At 41.8% G+C, this 14866-nt stretch overlaps 1 protein-coding gene across 9 annotated transcripts in view; it reads left to right on the plus strand.

Annotated features, from left to right (window-relative positions):
- The window catches only part of IQCK (IQ motif containing K), a 159352-nt gene that overhangs the window by 76591 nt on the left and 67895 nt on the right, over positions 1-14866 (plus strand). For all 9 annotated transcript variants that reach the window (XM_067012684.1, XM_067012681.1, XM_067012682.1 and 6 more), the window contains one exon: positions 6092-6203. In XM_067012684.1, coding sequence (XP_066868785.1) covers positions 6092-6203 — 112 coding nt within the window. The remainder of the gene's footprint in view (positions 1-6091; positions 6204-14866) is intronic.

Genomic DNA, 14866 nt, shown 5'->3' on the forward strand with positions numbered 1-14866 from the left:
TATTTTTTTAAGCAAGAGTAGCTTTCATTTATAATTTCAGCTGGAAACAGTCTTCTTTACTTTGGAAAAAGAAAATCACTTGAGTAGTTTTCTTAAAACAAGGAAGACACCCCATACCCCATGCACTGAAAGAAGAAGCTATAAGAAGAACTTTCTTTTTCTTGAGTGTGATAAGGCCAGTTCTCCAAATTCCTCTTGGTGAGTAGAGCTCTGGGGTGCATTGGATCACTCTGCATAAAGAAACTAGGAACTTTCTGGACGGAAAGGGATTGAGTCATCCCAACCCCCACATTTCTCAAGATTCCTAGTTATAAAAACCCATTGGAGAACCCTTCTGGAAGAAACAGGACTCTTGGGAAACTAATCCAGGAAGGTAAAAGGTTAAAGGATGTTGATGATTGCAAGTTTGTCATGACTGGGCTCCCTATCACTTTTAAGTGGTTGTTCTTGCTTTGAAACTGAAAAAAAAAAGAAGTCATCCCTCAGTATCTACGGGGAATTGGTTCCAGGACCTGTGCGGATACCAAAATGGGAGGAAGCTCAAGTCCCACAGTTGGTCCTTGGTATCTGAAGTTCCACATCCATGGATTCAACCCACCATGGATTGTGTAGTACTGAACCATACAAGTGGACACACGCAATTCAAACCCACGTTAATCATGGGTCAACTATATTTCCGTATTTTAGTGATGGATCTGGATCTGAAGATATTTTGCTGCTTGTTGTTTTGTTTCAACTTCCTCAAAGGCAAATCCCTTTGGATTTCCAGTAGACTTATAATGTTGTATACGCATCTAAACCACATTGCCACATTTAAAAGATACTTTTTCAATCCAGCTGTGATGAACATTTTGAGAAGTAATTCCTATGCTAAATTGGAAGCAGTATTAAATATGTTAGGATTTGATAAGTATATACTAAGCTTTATTCACAATCCCTATACCTTATTTAGAAGGTCAATAAATTTTAACTTAAAAAAAAATTGTGGGAATGGAATTGAGAGCCCAGAAATGAACCCATACAGCTGTGGTCAATTGATTTCTGACAAGGGTACCATGACTATTCAATGGGGGAAATAATTGTCTCTTTAACAAATGGTTCTGGGAAGACTGGATGTCTACATGCAGAAGAAATAAGTTGGACTCTAACCTCATACCATGTAAAAAATTAGCTCAAAATGGATCAGAAAGCTAAATATAAGAGCTAAAATTGTACAACCCTTGTAAGAAAACATAGAATTAAATCTTTATGACCTTGAATTCAGCAATGGTTTCTTAGACATGACACCCAATGCACAAACAACAAAGAAAAAAATAGATAAATTGGACTTCATCAAAATTAAAAACTTTGTGCATCAAAGGATACTAACAAGGGAATGAAAAGACAGTTTATGAATCGGAGAAAAGTTTTGCAAGTCGTATATCCGATAAGGGTCTAGTACCCAGAATATATATTGAATTCTTAAAATTCGACAATAAAAAGACAAACAACTCAATTTTATCAAGAGCAAAGGACTTCAATAGGCATTTCTCCAAAGAAGATATACCAATGGCCAACAAGCACATGAAAATATGCTCAATGTCATTAGGGAAATGCAAATCAAAACCACAATGAGATAACCATTTTATACCCACTCGGATGGCTATGATAATAATAATTTTTAAAATGGAAAATAAGTGTTGGCAAGGATGTGAAGAACCCTCATACATTGCTGGTGAGAATATAAAATGATGCAGCTACTCTGAAAAACAATTGGTGGTTTCTCAATAAGTTAATCATAAAATTACCGTATGACCTAGCAATTCCACTCCTAGGTATATCCTCAAAAAACAAAAAAATGGAAAATATGTGCTCAAACAAAAACTCACACAAAAATGTTCATAGCAGCTCTATTAAGTATAGCCAAAAAGGAGAAACAACTCCAATGTTCATCAACTGATGAATAGATAAACAAAATGTGGCATGACTATGCCATGGGATATCATTCAGGAAAGAAGTACTGAAACATGCTACAAAGTAGATAAACCTCAAAAATACTAAATGGTAAGTGAAAGAATCCAGACACAAAAGGCTACATATTATGTGAGTTAATTTATACGAAATATCCAAAATAGGAAAATCCACAGAGACGGTGGATCTACAGACTAAGAAGACACTATGGAGACTAAAGCAGATTAGTGGATGTCAGAGGCTGGGGAGAGGGGAGAATGGCAAGTGACTGCTTAATGCATATGTGATTTCCTTTCCGGGTGATGAAAATCTCTGGAACTAGATAGTGGTGACGGTTGCACAGCATTGTAAATATACTAATGCCACTGAATTGTACACTTTAAATTGGTTAAAATGGTAGATTTTATGTTATGTGCATTTTACCATAATTTAAAAAAAATTGGGGTTACTTGTGACTCTATTGAAAATCCAGTGGGAGGGAAGGGAAACAGGCTCCCCAAAGGCAAGTTACTATGAGAGAAGGAAGAGGTAGGCTCTATTGACGGGGGAAGCCAAAATGGAATAGCAGTGGTTCTGGGACTGTGAGGCGGTGGATGTTGAAACCCAATTCAGTCTAGCTCTTTCAGGGACTGTGTTGGTGTCCTGGGGAAGTGTGGGTGTGGGTGACTCTAAAAAGTTGAAATCAAAGAACTGCACCGATCACAGTAGGAAGCCTGGGTCCCCATGATCAGAGTAGAAAGTCACAAGGCCCAACGGTGTCCCAGAAAATGAGGAACTTGGGCCCTGGCTTGGAGGCATCACCCGGATCAGCAGAGCTGGGGGCAGTTGGCCCCTTTAGACCAGCCTGTGCTCTCCTACTTGCCTTCTCCCCAGGCTCCCTTTACTCAGTTTCCTTAAATGCTAAGTCCCGCAGGTACGCGAGAGTTCCATTTCTGCTGCAGTTTGTCCTTCATCTCTCCCCAGCGCCTGAGACGCCCGCTCCTCACTGTCAGCCCAGCCCATCTGAGTTGTGGCCTCAAGAAGAGAGGGGCAAGCAGGTCACCATTTTGGGCACCTAGGATAGACAGTGAGGGCCACTGCCTAGAAACGGATACACTGATCTGGGCATGCAATGGGTGGCCCCCTCCCCTGCCCCAGTGCCATGTACTAATTCCTGTATAGGTAACTCTTCCCCCAGAATATAAGCCTGCTACCTCATTTTTTTGTTTTGTTTTTAAAAATATTTATTTATTTATTTGGCTGCATCAGGTCTTAGTTGTGGCACGCGGGATCTTTTTTGTGGCATGTGGGATCTTTTTAGCTGCAGCATACGGAATCTTTAGTTGCGGCATGCATGTGGGATCTACTTCTCTGACCAGGGATTGAACCCGGGGCCCCTGCATTGGGAGCACAGAGTCGTAGCCACTGAACCACCAGGGAAGTCCCCGCTACTACCTCATTTTAAATAAATAGAACCCATTAAACAAGGAAACCATTTTCATGAGGACATGTTTCTCATAACGTCTTGTTAACCGATGCACAGAGCTAAACAAACTGAAATGTCGGAGTTTGGAGCAGAGAAAGGTTTATTGCAGGGCCATGCAAGAAGACGGGTGGCTTGTGTCCTCCAAACCCTGAATTCCTCAAAGGGTGTCAGCAAAGCACTTTTAAAGGCAAGGTGAGGGAGGGGTATGGTTAGTTGTTGCAAACTTCTTGGTGTAGAAATCCTTTGTTCTTACATACGTCCATGTAGGTCAAGTCACAATGTTCCTGTAAACCTCCAATAAGACAAATGTTATTCTCTGTTCTCCCACTTTTTATCTCTGTATATGATTACACTCTTAAAGGGCGAAGCTTTTTTTTTTTTTTTTTTTTTTTGGTACGCGGGCCTCTCACTGCTGTGGCCTCTCCCGTTGCAGAGCACAGGCTCTGGACGCGCAGGCTCAGTGGCCATGGCTCACGGGCCCAGCCACTCCATGGCATGTGGGATCTTCCCGGACCGGGGCACGAACCCGTGTCCCCTGCATCGGCAGGTGGATTCTCAACCACTGCGCCACCAGGGAAGCCCTCTGCCTGGTTTTGATAGTTAAAATTTGTAAAACAATGCCTGGGACATAAGTGTTCAATAAATATGAGTTATATTAGTAATTTTAAAATAATAATAATCATTTTTACAATTACCATTAATTATCTCTTTATTCTCAATGTTTAGCACAAAGCGCAGTATGCAGTAGGCACTCAGTCAATCAAATGGAACTATGGTTAATACATTAGCTGTGATTAATCCAGAACTCTGCTGTCCAGTACAATAGCCGCCAGCTATATGTGGCTATTGAGCACTTTAAGTGTGTCTAGTCCAAATTAAGATGCTCTGTAAGTATAAAATACATACCAGAGGTTGAAGACTTGGTATAGAAAACAGAAAGTAAAATATCTCATAAATTATATTTTATATTGATTACATGTTAAAATTATATTATTTTGTATCTTTTAGGTTAAGTAAAATATACTCTTAAAAATAATCTTGCCAGTTTATTTTCACTTTTTAAAACGAGATTGCAATAGAACTACCATATAATCCAACAATTCCACTTCTGGGTATTTACCCTAAGAAAACAAAAACATTAATTCAGAAAGATATGGGAGGGACTTCCCTGGTGGTACAGTGGTTAAGAATCCGCCTTCCAATGCAGGGTATGTGGTTTCGATCCCTGGTCGGGAAGCTAAGAACCCGCGTGCTGTCGGGCAACTAAGCCCACACACCACAGCTACAGAGCCCATGTGCCCTGGAGCCTGTGCACCACAGCTAGAGAGCCCGCGCACCGCAATGAAAGATCCCGCGGGCCGCAACTAAGCCCTGACACAACCAAAAATAAAATAAATAAATATTTTTTTTAAAAAAAAGATATGGGAATTCCCTGGTGGTCCAGTGATTAGGGCTCCATGCTTTCACTGCCGAGGGCTGGGGGTTCCATCCGTGGTTGGGGAACTATGTTTGCTGCAGCATTATTTACAATGGCCAAGATATGGAAGGAGCTGAAGTGTCCAGTGATAGATTAATGAATAAAGATGTGGAATATATATCTCTTCTGTCTCTGTCACATTTTGGTAATTCTTGCAATATTTCAAACTTTTTCATTATTATTATATTTGTTATGGTGATCTGTCATCAGTGATCTTTTGACATTATTACTGTAATTGTATTTTTGTTTTGTATTTTTTAATTAAGGGATGTACATTGGTTTTTTAGACATAATGTTGTTGCACACTTAAGAAACTACAGTATAGTGTAAACAGCTTTTATGTACACTGGGAAACTGAAAAATTTGTACCACTTGCTTTGTTTCAATATTTCCTTTATTGCAGTGGTTTAGAACTGAACCTGAAATATCTCCAAGGTATGCCAATATTACTCAGCCAGAAAAAAAGAAAGAAATCTTGCCATTTGTAACAACATGGAAGGATCTAGAGGGTATTAGGCTAAGTGAACTAAGTCAGACAAAAAAGACAAATACGGTATGATTTCACTACAAACAAAACAGAAACAGACTCACAGATACAAAAAACAAACTGGCATTTGCAGAGGGGAGGTGAGTGGGGGGAATGGACGAAGTAGGTGAAGGGGATTAAGAAGTACAAACTTCTGGTTATAAAATAAATTAGTCACGGGGATGTACTACACAGCATAAGGAGTATAGTCACTAATACTGTAATAATTTTCTATGGTGACAGATGGTTTCTAGGTGTATCATGGTGATCATTTCATAATGTACTTAAATGTCAAATCACTATGTTGTACACCTGAAACTAACATAATATTGCATGTCAATTATACTTCAATAAATGAATATTTAAAAAAATAATAAGATGAGACTGCAAGGAAATTTAAACTTTCACATGTGATTTCATTATATTTCTATTGGACAGCACAGATCTAGAAAGTTCTCAGCCTACTTTTAGTGTAGCAAACCTTCATCCAACCCCATTTACTCTCAAATATTGTATAAGCTTTAGGAGTATAGATAATTAGTTTAGAACAATGATTCATTTAGAATCAAAAGTACATCCAGGTGGTTTATAAAAGGATTTTCCTTGCAGGGTTAACAAGCTAATGTGTAAAAGTATGTAGAAAGGGAACTAAATCTTTGGGGGAATTTTCCAGGTTCGCTGTGATCCTGAGATTCAAGAATTGCGTCAGTGGCAGAAGAAACTGCGTGAGGACAAGCACATCCGCCAGCGAGTCCAAATTTTCTGGGCCAAGCAAGAGCAGAAAGGTCAGTTGTTTGATTCACAGCTCTTGGTTTATTCAGGAAAAGCCTGAGTCTTACCCCAGGCTCAAGAAGGAAGCCCTCTGAGGTTTTATAAGGTCCCTATGTCTGCGCGGGACTCCATTGGGGGTAGGGGAGGTGGCAGCATGTTAAGATTCAGCTCTGGAATGACGGTATAACTGACATGGCCATTCCCCTCACTCAGGGACACATTCAGTGTCATCCGATGTCTGCAGGTCTCTTTTTTTAGCTGCAAGACAACAAGAATAACTCATCATTTTGGAGACACAGTGCCCATCAATGTGATGGGTAGTTTTTCTTCTAAGCTGTTGATTGTGTGTCTGAGCTCAAGCGGTGTTTTATGCCATCCTCTCCCCTTTTCTGAGAAATTAAACGCATACACACATTGAAGTATTAAGAATAACAGAACAAGCACCCATCACCTGTCATGTGCAAGTGTCACCATTTTGTCCTATTTGCTTCCCTTCTTTATTTTTTTTATTTTTATTTTTATTTATTTATTTATTTATTTTTGTGGCATGCGGGCTTCTCACTCTTGTGGCCTCTCCCGTCGCGGAGCACAGGCTCCGGACGCACAGGCTCAGCGGCCATGGCTCACGGGCCCAGCCGCTCCGCGGCATGTGGGATCTTCCCCGACCGGGGCACGAACCCTCGTCTCCTGCATCGGCAGGCGGACTCTCAACCACTGCGCCACCAGGGAAGCCCCCCTTCTTTATTTTTAAACTTTAAGTTACTACATATTCGTGGTAGGAAAATTAGAAAAACAAAAGCCAAAAGGGGGGTGAAAATCAGAAATCTCACCACTGTTAAAATTTTGGTGCACATCCTGCTTTACTTTTTCAGTACAAAAAGATGCAAATAAATATATATATTCATATATTATTAAAAATGGGTTTTGGGCTTCCCTGGTGGCGCAGTGGTTGAGAGTCCACCTGCTGATGCAGGAGACACGGGTTCGTGCCCCGGTCCGGGAGGATCCCACATGCTGCGGAGCGGCTGGGCCCGTGAGCCATGGCCGCTGAGCCTGCACTTCTGGAGCCTGTGCTCCGCAACGGGAGAGGCCACAACAGTGAGAGGCCCGCGTACCGCAAAAAAAAAAAAAGCGGGGGGGGTGTGGTGGTTTACATTCTGTTTCAAGTACATCTGTATATTCTGTTATATCATCTACCGTGTCACTGAACATACTCAGAACGTCATTCGGTCAGCACTAGAGAGTGGCATCATGACGTTTTTTTTGGCTGCATTGGGTCTTTGTTGCTGTGTGCGGGCTTTCTCTAATTGTGGCGAGCGGGGGCTGCTCTTTATTGCGGTGCATGGGCTCTAGGCGTGCGGGCTTCAGTAATTGTGGCACATGGTCGTAGTAGTTGTGGCTTGCAGGCTCTAGAGCTCAGGCTCAATGGTTGTGGCACACGGGCTTAGTTGCTCTGCGGCATGTGGGATCTTCCCGGACTGGGGCTCGAACCGTGTCTCCTGCATTGGCAGGCGGATTCTTAACCACTGCGCCACCAGGGAAGCCCCATCATGACGTTTAATGGCTGTGTGGTATGGATTTAGCATCACTTATTTAACCAACAACATGGAATGAGATTCATGATGTATTAACAAGTGGAAAAAAGTTGCAGAACCATAAATTTTCATTCATATTAAAAATATATGCAGGGAAACAGATGTCTGAACAGCCTGGAAGAATACTTTAATGGTAGTTACCTTTAGGAATTAGGACTAGGGGGCATCTTGCACTGTTGGAATCTTTTAAATAAGTGCAGTACTTTACAATTATGAAAACCAATGGGAAAAAAAATGATCAATGATCATACCTACCTCGGCAGCCTACAGGCCATCACACTCTCACCATCCATGCTCTGACCTCCCCATCCTCCCCGTCCGTGTCCCCCTTCACTAGGCTGCAGCTCCTCCAGTCTCTCTTGTTCTGCCATATGCCAACGCCTTCCTCACCTCTGGGACCCTGCACCTTCTATCCCTTTCCTGCCAAATCATCCTTTCCCAGCTCCTGCACGGCCATTTTTTCTCACCCTCCAGGCCTGGGGACATTACCGCCTCAGAGGGGCCTTCCCAGGTAGCCCTGCCTAAAGGGAGGAGAGCAATATTTGAGCAATCTCAACATGGTGGAGTCTAAACAAAAGTTTTCTTTTTTGCCCAGAAAGTGTCTTCAACCCTGTTCTCTCGAATCTCTTTCCAGTTCCTGCATGGCATATTGGCTGGATTTCATGTCTTTTAAGTATGTTCTGGTTTCATAAAGTCCAGTCTACTTAAAAATCTCAACCTCAGATCCAATTTAATGCTTACCCGCCCGCCTCTGCTCTGCCTCAGTGGGGTTGGGAGTGGGGGAAAGAATTGTCTGATCTTTCACACGTCCGCCCTTTCCTCTTCAAAGCCACTTGCTCCTTCGGTGGGTTTGGGTGGGAGGGAGGGAGATCCAAGGGACGTCTTCTCTGCACTTCCTGTTGTGATCCTCTCTTGGCTGCTGCCGCTTCTCTGGCTGAGACTGCGTGGCCACCCATGTCCTGTGGGCAGGCATCCCCTTGCTGGCTCACTGACTCCTGTGTTTCATATGAGCTCTTCCTCAGGGGAGACAACACGTGGCAGAACCCCCGTAGGGATCTGGCTCTGTCTCTCCCTTTTCTGCCACCACCCGGACCCCACCTCTGCCAGGCCACTCCCAGCCTTTTGCTCCTGGGGTCTCCTTAGCCAGTGGCCAGCCCTCTCGGGTGGGGCAATGGAAAGGTAGTTCACGTTACCTCCCAGCGTCCACCTGACGCAGAGGAAACCAGTGGTGGACACGCAGACTTCTCCACTGCCCCACCCCAGCGTGTCTCCCCAGTTCACACTGAATCTGCTCTAACAGGCACAGTAGAATGAAGTGTAATGTAAATCTGCCCTTAAAGGAGATGACCAACCAGATAATGAAGCAGCCCCATTCTTTTTGAGTTGTTCTCTTGGATCTTCCCTCCCTTGTCTTAGGGCTTGGGTGGTGGAAGCACGCACTCTTGTCTAAGAGAAGAGAGAAAAGCAAGCACTGTCCTTTAGGACAGATTCTCAATCTTTTTGGACTGTGAACCATTAAGAAATAGTTTTATGTCACAATTTAGTACATATGAATATACAGATGGTTTCATATATACCTAGCTAAAACAAAAGTTTTATGAAAAAATTACCTTATTATATGTAATACCCTTTGGTATTTTCTAGTCTATTGAGTTTTTAATTTTGTTAATGCTGGACATGACTCACTCAGTACGTTTATTTCATGGCCCACTAATGTGTCTTGACCCATGGTTTGAAGCACACTGTATTGGTTCACTACTCCACAGCTCCCACAGTTTCTTTTCCCCCTTCCCTCCCCGTAGTCATTGGCTTAAGTAATGGTTAGGCCCCTGCTTCATAAACAGTTGTTCTCAATATTGGCTGCATATTTGAATCACCTCAGGAGCTTTCTAAAAATACTAATGCTATTGACTGAAAACCCTAGAAGCAATGCATTCCTAGTGCCCAGATCTTGGTTTCTAAGTACCCCTCATTCTAAATGGAATTAGGTTGGGGTTTTTTTGGTTGTTTGTTTGTTTGTTTGTTTGTTTGTTTGTTTGTTTTGAGAAATGGTCGATTCCAGGGCTGGGGCAAGGAAAGTAGAAGAGCTTAGAATGTCTTTTGCCAGAAAATAAAGAAGACTCAGAAAATTGATGGGAACATGGGAAAAGAATACAGGCTCCAGCTTGAAGGGAGTCTCACTGGGCAAATCTGGGACAATTTAAGCATCAAAATTAACATCAAAATTTAAGCATGAAAATCAACAGTGACTGTAATAAACTCATTGACAAAAAAAAAAAAAAAAAAAACTCCAAATGTCCATATGGATACCAAATAAAGAAACAAATAAATAAATGTGAGAGAAGAGGAAGCTTTTCTCCCACATTAGAATGCCAACTAATACATTTAGCAGTATAATGAAATTTAAGTCACCATTTTGTAATGTTAGTGAATTAATTGGCTCAGGCAACAATCATCAGTAGATGCTAAACCACTGAGTGAACATTTGATGAGGAACATGATATTCATAGTCTGAAAATATCTCTTCACAAGGCAGAGTCTTTAACACAGTGGGGAAAATAGTAACTTTGCATGAGAGAAGCCTGGCAGAGCCGCCTTAACCAAGTGTTGGAGATTAATGTCACCAATAACGGGACAAACTGGCATCACATGCCTTCTGGGATGATGTACTGAGGAAGACACACATCACAGACGCTTATGCACAACTCCTGTAAAAAATGCACAACTTGAATCTAATCATGAGGAAACATCAGATCCACCCCAATTGAGGAAACACTCCAAAATAACTGATTTGGACTCTTCAAAATGCCAGTGTCAAGAAAGCCAAAAAGATTAAAGGAGACCAAAGAGATGTGACAGCTGAATGCTGTGCATGACCTTGGATTGAATCTCGGATGGGGAAAAATGCTGTAAAAGACATTATTGAGACAGTTAGCAAACTTTGAGTATGGGCTTTATATTAGACAGTGGTATGTAGCACTATTAAGTTTCCTGATATTGATCAATGTTCTTGGGCTATATCAGAAACCTCCTCATTCTTAAGATGCATGATGAAGGTTTTAGGGATCAAGGGATCTGATATGCAGCTTAATCCCCAATGATTCAGAAAAATGTAATTTGTAAAACACATGCACACATATGTATACACACAGAGAGAAAATGATCAAGTATAAACAATGGCGAATCTGAGAGTTCTTCGGATGATTATTGCAACTTTTCTGTAAATTCAAAATTACAAGATAAAAAAATACCAGTGTCTCATCTCCAGAAATTCCAACTTGGTGGGGATGGGCCCTGGGCATCCATGTTAATGTTAAGTTTCCCCAGTTCTAATGGTCAGCCAGAGTTGCTACCCTAAGGAGGTGCTAGATCCCCCGTGGTTTGTGTTCTCTTTATAATGTAGAGTCCTCTAGGCCCGAGAGTCCTACTGATGCATGCTTGTACTTCCGTCATTTGCTGACTTTGCAGTTACGTGCCTTCCTCACTAAAGTGTAAGCTCCATGAGGACGAAGGCCCCATCCTCGTGCCGTGGCTGGCACAAAGTGAGCACCAAATAAATTTTGGTTGAATGAATAAATGAGGGAATGAATGAATGGATGGAGTTCTGAGGCTTATATGAGTCCACATACAGACAGAGCCTGGTACAGAGCAGGGGCTCATCAAATTGGCGGTCTTGGCGTCCCTTGTTAAGAAGCAATTTGAGCTGTAACTGTTTGGCAGGCTTGTCTGTGTACAACTGCCAGTTCATTTCACTTAAAATTGGAAGACAGTCAGGGCTGTAGTCAGTTTAAAGGTCAGGAAAAGTGCAGCATGCCTATTTATTTCTGTTGTTACTTATTTTTTTTGAGTTGATTTGCAGTTGGTTCGCTGATTGGTTTGGCTTGCTATGTAGCCGGGAGCGCAGGCTGGATTTAACTCTGTGATCCAGCTAGCAGTGGAGGGCAAAGTGAAAGAGGTCCCACCTCGGCCACCTGCTGCCCATGTCCCTTGCTGCCTTTCCACCTTCTGAGGGTTCCAGAAGGAACAGTGCTTTCCAAAAAAGATGAGGTTTTCAGTAAATGTCCCAATGTGAACTCAGGGGTAGATTTCCCATTTATGATGAGACTGTGAAATGGTCTTCAGGAAAAAGGTCAGTTCTAAACACCGTCCCCAGATCTGTGGTCAGGTTGGAAAGAAGTCAGTACAGCACAGTTGGTAAAGGACTGGGTTTTGGAGTTGGCCAGAGTTGCCCTTGGAATCCTTTTACTTTTATCTGTGTGACCCTGATCTAGTTAACTTCATTGAGCCTCAGTATTCCCATGTGCAAAATGGGAATAATAATAGTCCTGTCTCATACAATTGTTAAAAGATTGCAAGAGATGATCTTTGGAATAACTCCTGGCGCATAGTTCCCATACATGTTGGTTATTGTCATTATTTACATATCTCTGTGCTTAAAACAATTTTGTATTGATTTCCTCCACTAGACTCTAAGTTCCATGGGGTTCCATGTGGGGACTGTGTGTCTTATTCATCATGATGTCCCCACACCTAGCACAGAGCCTGGTACAGAGCGGGCGGTCTGTACATATTTGGTGGATGCAGCTCTGGGTTTCATTTTGTAGATGAATAAGTTAGGCCCAGGAAGGTCAAGGGCTTGCCAAGGGCACACAGCCGAGGAGGGCCTAGGACTGGGGCGCAGGCACGCCCTTTCTCTGTCCCGTGTTCTGACACATACGGGAGGAGAGTTGCAGAGAGACAAGACACTCTTTTGGATTCTACCATCAGACCCAAACCTCTCAGGAATCCTCCTGAACATGACATACGGCTTGTCCAATTTCTTATGACCTATGGTTTCTTGCTGTTGGTGTTTGCATTGGCTGAAGCCCTCGGGTAAGGGCTGAATTGCCAGGAGCAGGGTACAACGTGCTGCCCATCAAGTGAAGTAGAACTTTTTTTCCCCTTCAAGGGTCACCAAGCTGAATCATTTTGTTAAGTTCATGCATGGAGTTACTTCCTGTTTTAATCCTTATGAACCTGGGTAGTGTAGCGGTTTCAAAAATCAATCCCTCCCAGACAAGGTGACACTGTAATTAGACCCCAAAGAGCTCGGATGAAGCAATTTGAAAATGAATGTTAAACACATGTAGTTCTCCTTTAGATTTGCCATAAAGAAAAAAAGTGGAGTGATTGCAAATAAAAATGGGTTTTCACCTTCATGTAAGAAAACTGCCAACTCATCCATGTACAAATCCAGCAAACAAACAAATATAATTGTTTAGTGGATGCCATTTTATCCATATCGTGCTCTGGTATTTATAGTATGAATGAATTTTGCCAAGTTCATTCCTTGGAGCAACCTTGGTGCAGACAGGAGGTCTGAGGGAGAGGAACGTCAGCTGCCAGGGTAGAACCATGCTCATTTATAGCCTGTCTCATGTTACACTGAGTCAGAGGCCTTCCTGAACAGGATTTTCCTCTAGGACAGAAACAGTGTGAAGTTATCCTGAAGTTTCTATCCATCGGGACAGTTGCAGGAATTATTTTTAAAAACATGTGTGACAAGAATTACAGCTAATATAATCCAAAAGAAGATGCCAAAGTCATTTCTGAGATGTGGTCAAAAATCCTTTCTTGATTAATAGCATATTGTTAGCTTCATATAATTGGTAATTGTTTTCAAATGTGCTTTGTAACTGAATATTCATATTTTATTTGGAAATCTAGTATGAGTAAGGAGAAAGAAAACATAGAAACTGTTCCCATAACATCAGATTACATTTATTATATATACTACATCAGATTACATATATATATATATATATATATATATATACATATATATATATACACAACATCAGATTGCAGTTTTCAAATGTGTGTGTGTATATTGTATATTTGTGTAAATACTCTTTGAATGACTTTATCACTTCTTGATATTTTAAAGAAAAGACGGGGGGCTGACCTGTCAAAGGAAATAGATTGTTTACTTTTGTTTGCTCACCTGTTTGTTCCCTACCTCAGTCCAAGAGTAGTTTGTAGTTGCTTACAGAAACACATATAATATAACATTTTTAGGTAAATGTGGTAATTGGATTAAGGAAAAATTAAGAGTAGAGAAAATATAAAGCCATTGAATACAGTAAGCAAAATACTTACTCCAAGGCCTATACTTGCTAGAGATTTCTTAGGGACAAAGTAAAGAGGGAAATAGGCCTGTTGCATAATTCATAGTGTCCATAAGAAAAAAGACAGTCCGGTTGTTCAGGAAATACTGGGCCCTTCCCTAATACCTTATGCAATGTGAATAATAACCTCAAAAATGTTCCTACAATAAATAGAAATGTGGCTCTGAGCTTCCTAGAAGCCATAGCAATGAAGGAAATAGGATCATTACATTGTTTATTGCCTTCAAATTTCAAAACGTTTCTTGGAAGCACTCATTCCTGGAGCTGATTTTTCTCTCATAAAGAAGACACTATTACGTAGTGAACATCAATCTTCCTTTCCCTCAATGAGTTTCTTAGAAGGGCATTTGCTTCTGGAGGGAAAAGATAAAAGCCTGGGGTGGGGGTGGGATAGAAACCAGAGAAATTTCTTTCCTTGATTTTAAATCTAGTATTTTAAGTTTAGATTGTAATGACAAATCTTAACTATTAGGATTGGGTTTTAAGGATATTCTTAAAATAAGCACCTTATCTTGGCCACACCACCTGCTTGTGACCCTAAGATGCCCCTGGAACTTAGCTCTTAGGCAGAGAAGCCTGTCTGGAGCTCAGGAGTAGCCATGAGTAAGCGATCATGTACCGCATGCCAGGCCCTGTGTTTCCATGTAGCCTTCATACCTGCTCTCCCAGAGAGAAGATATTCTCTCCATTGTACAGATGAGGAAACTGGAGCTGGGAGGTTACTTGACTCACACAGGTCACACAGCCAGGAAGGCCAGAGACCAGGGATTTGAATCCAGGTCTGCCTGATGCCAGGGAACCTCTGGTCATCTCCTGCCATGGTGTCCAGTTACCTTAAGCTGTGGGTCCAATAAGGCTCGTTGACCCCCTGAAAAGCTTCCCATCCGGGTACTGGGAGCCCCAGGCTGGACAGTG

Source organism: Kogia breviceps, chromosome 14 (assembly GCF_026419965.1).
Source record: "Kogia breviceps isolate mKogBre1 chromosome 14, mKogBre1 haplotype 1, whole genome shotgun sequence".
Lineage (NCBI taxonomy): Eukaryota > Metazoa > Chordata > Mammalia > Artiodactyla > Physeteridae > Kogia > Kogia breviceps.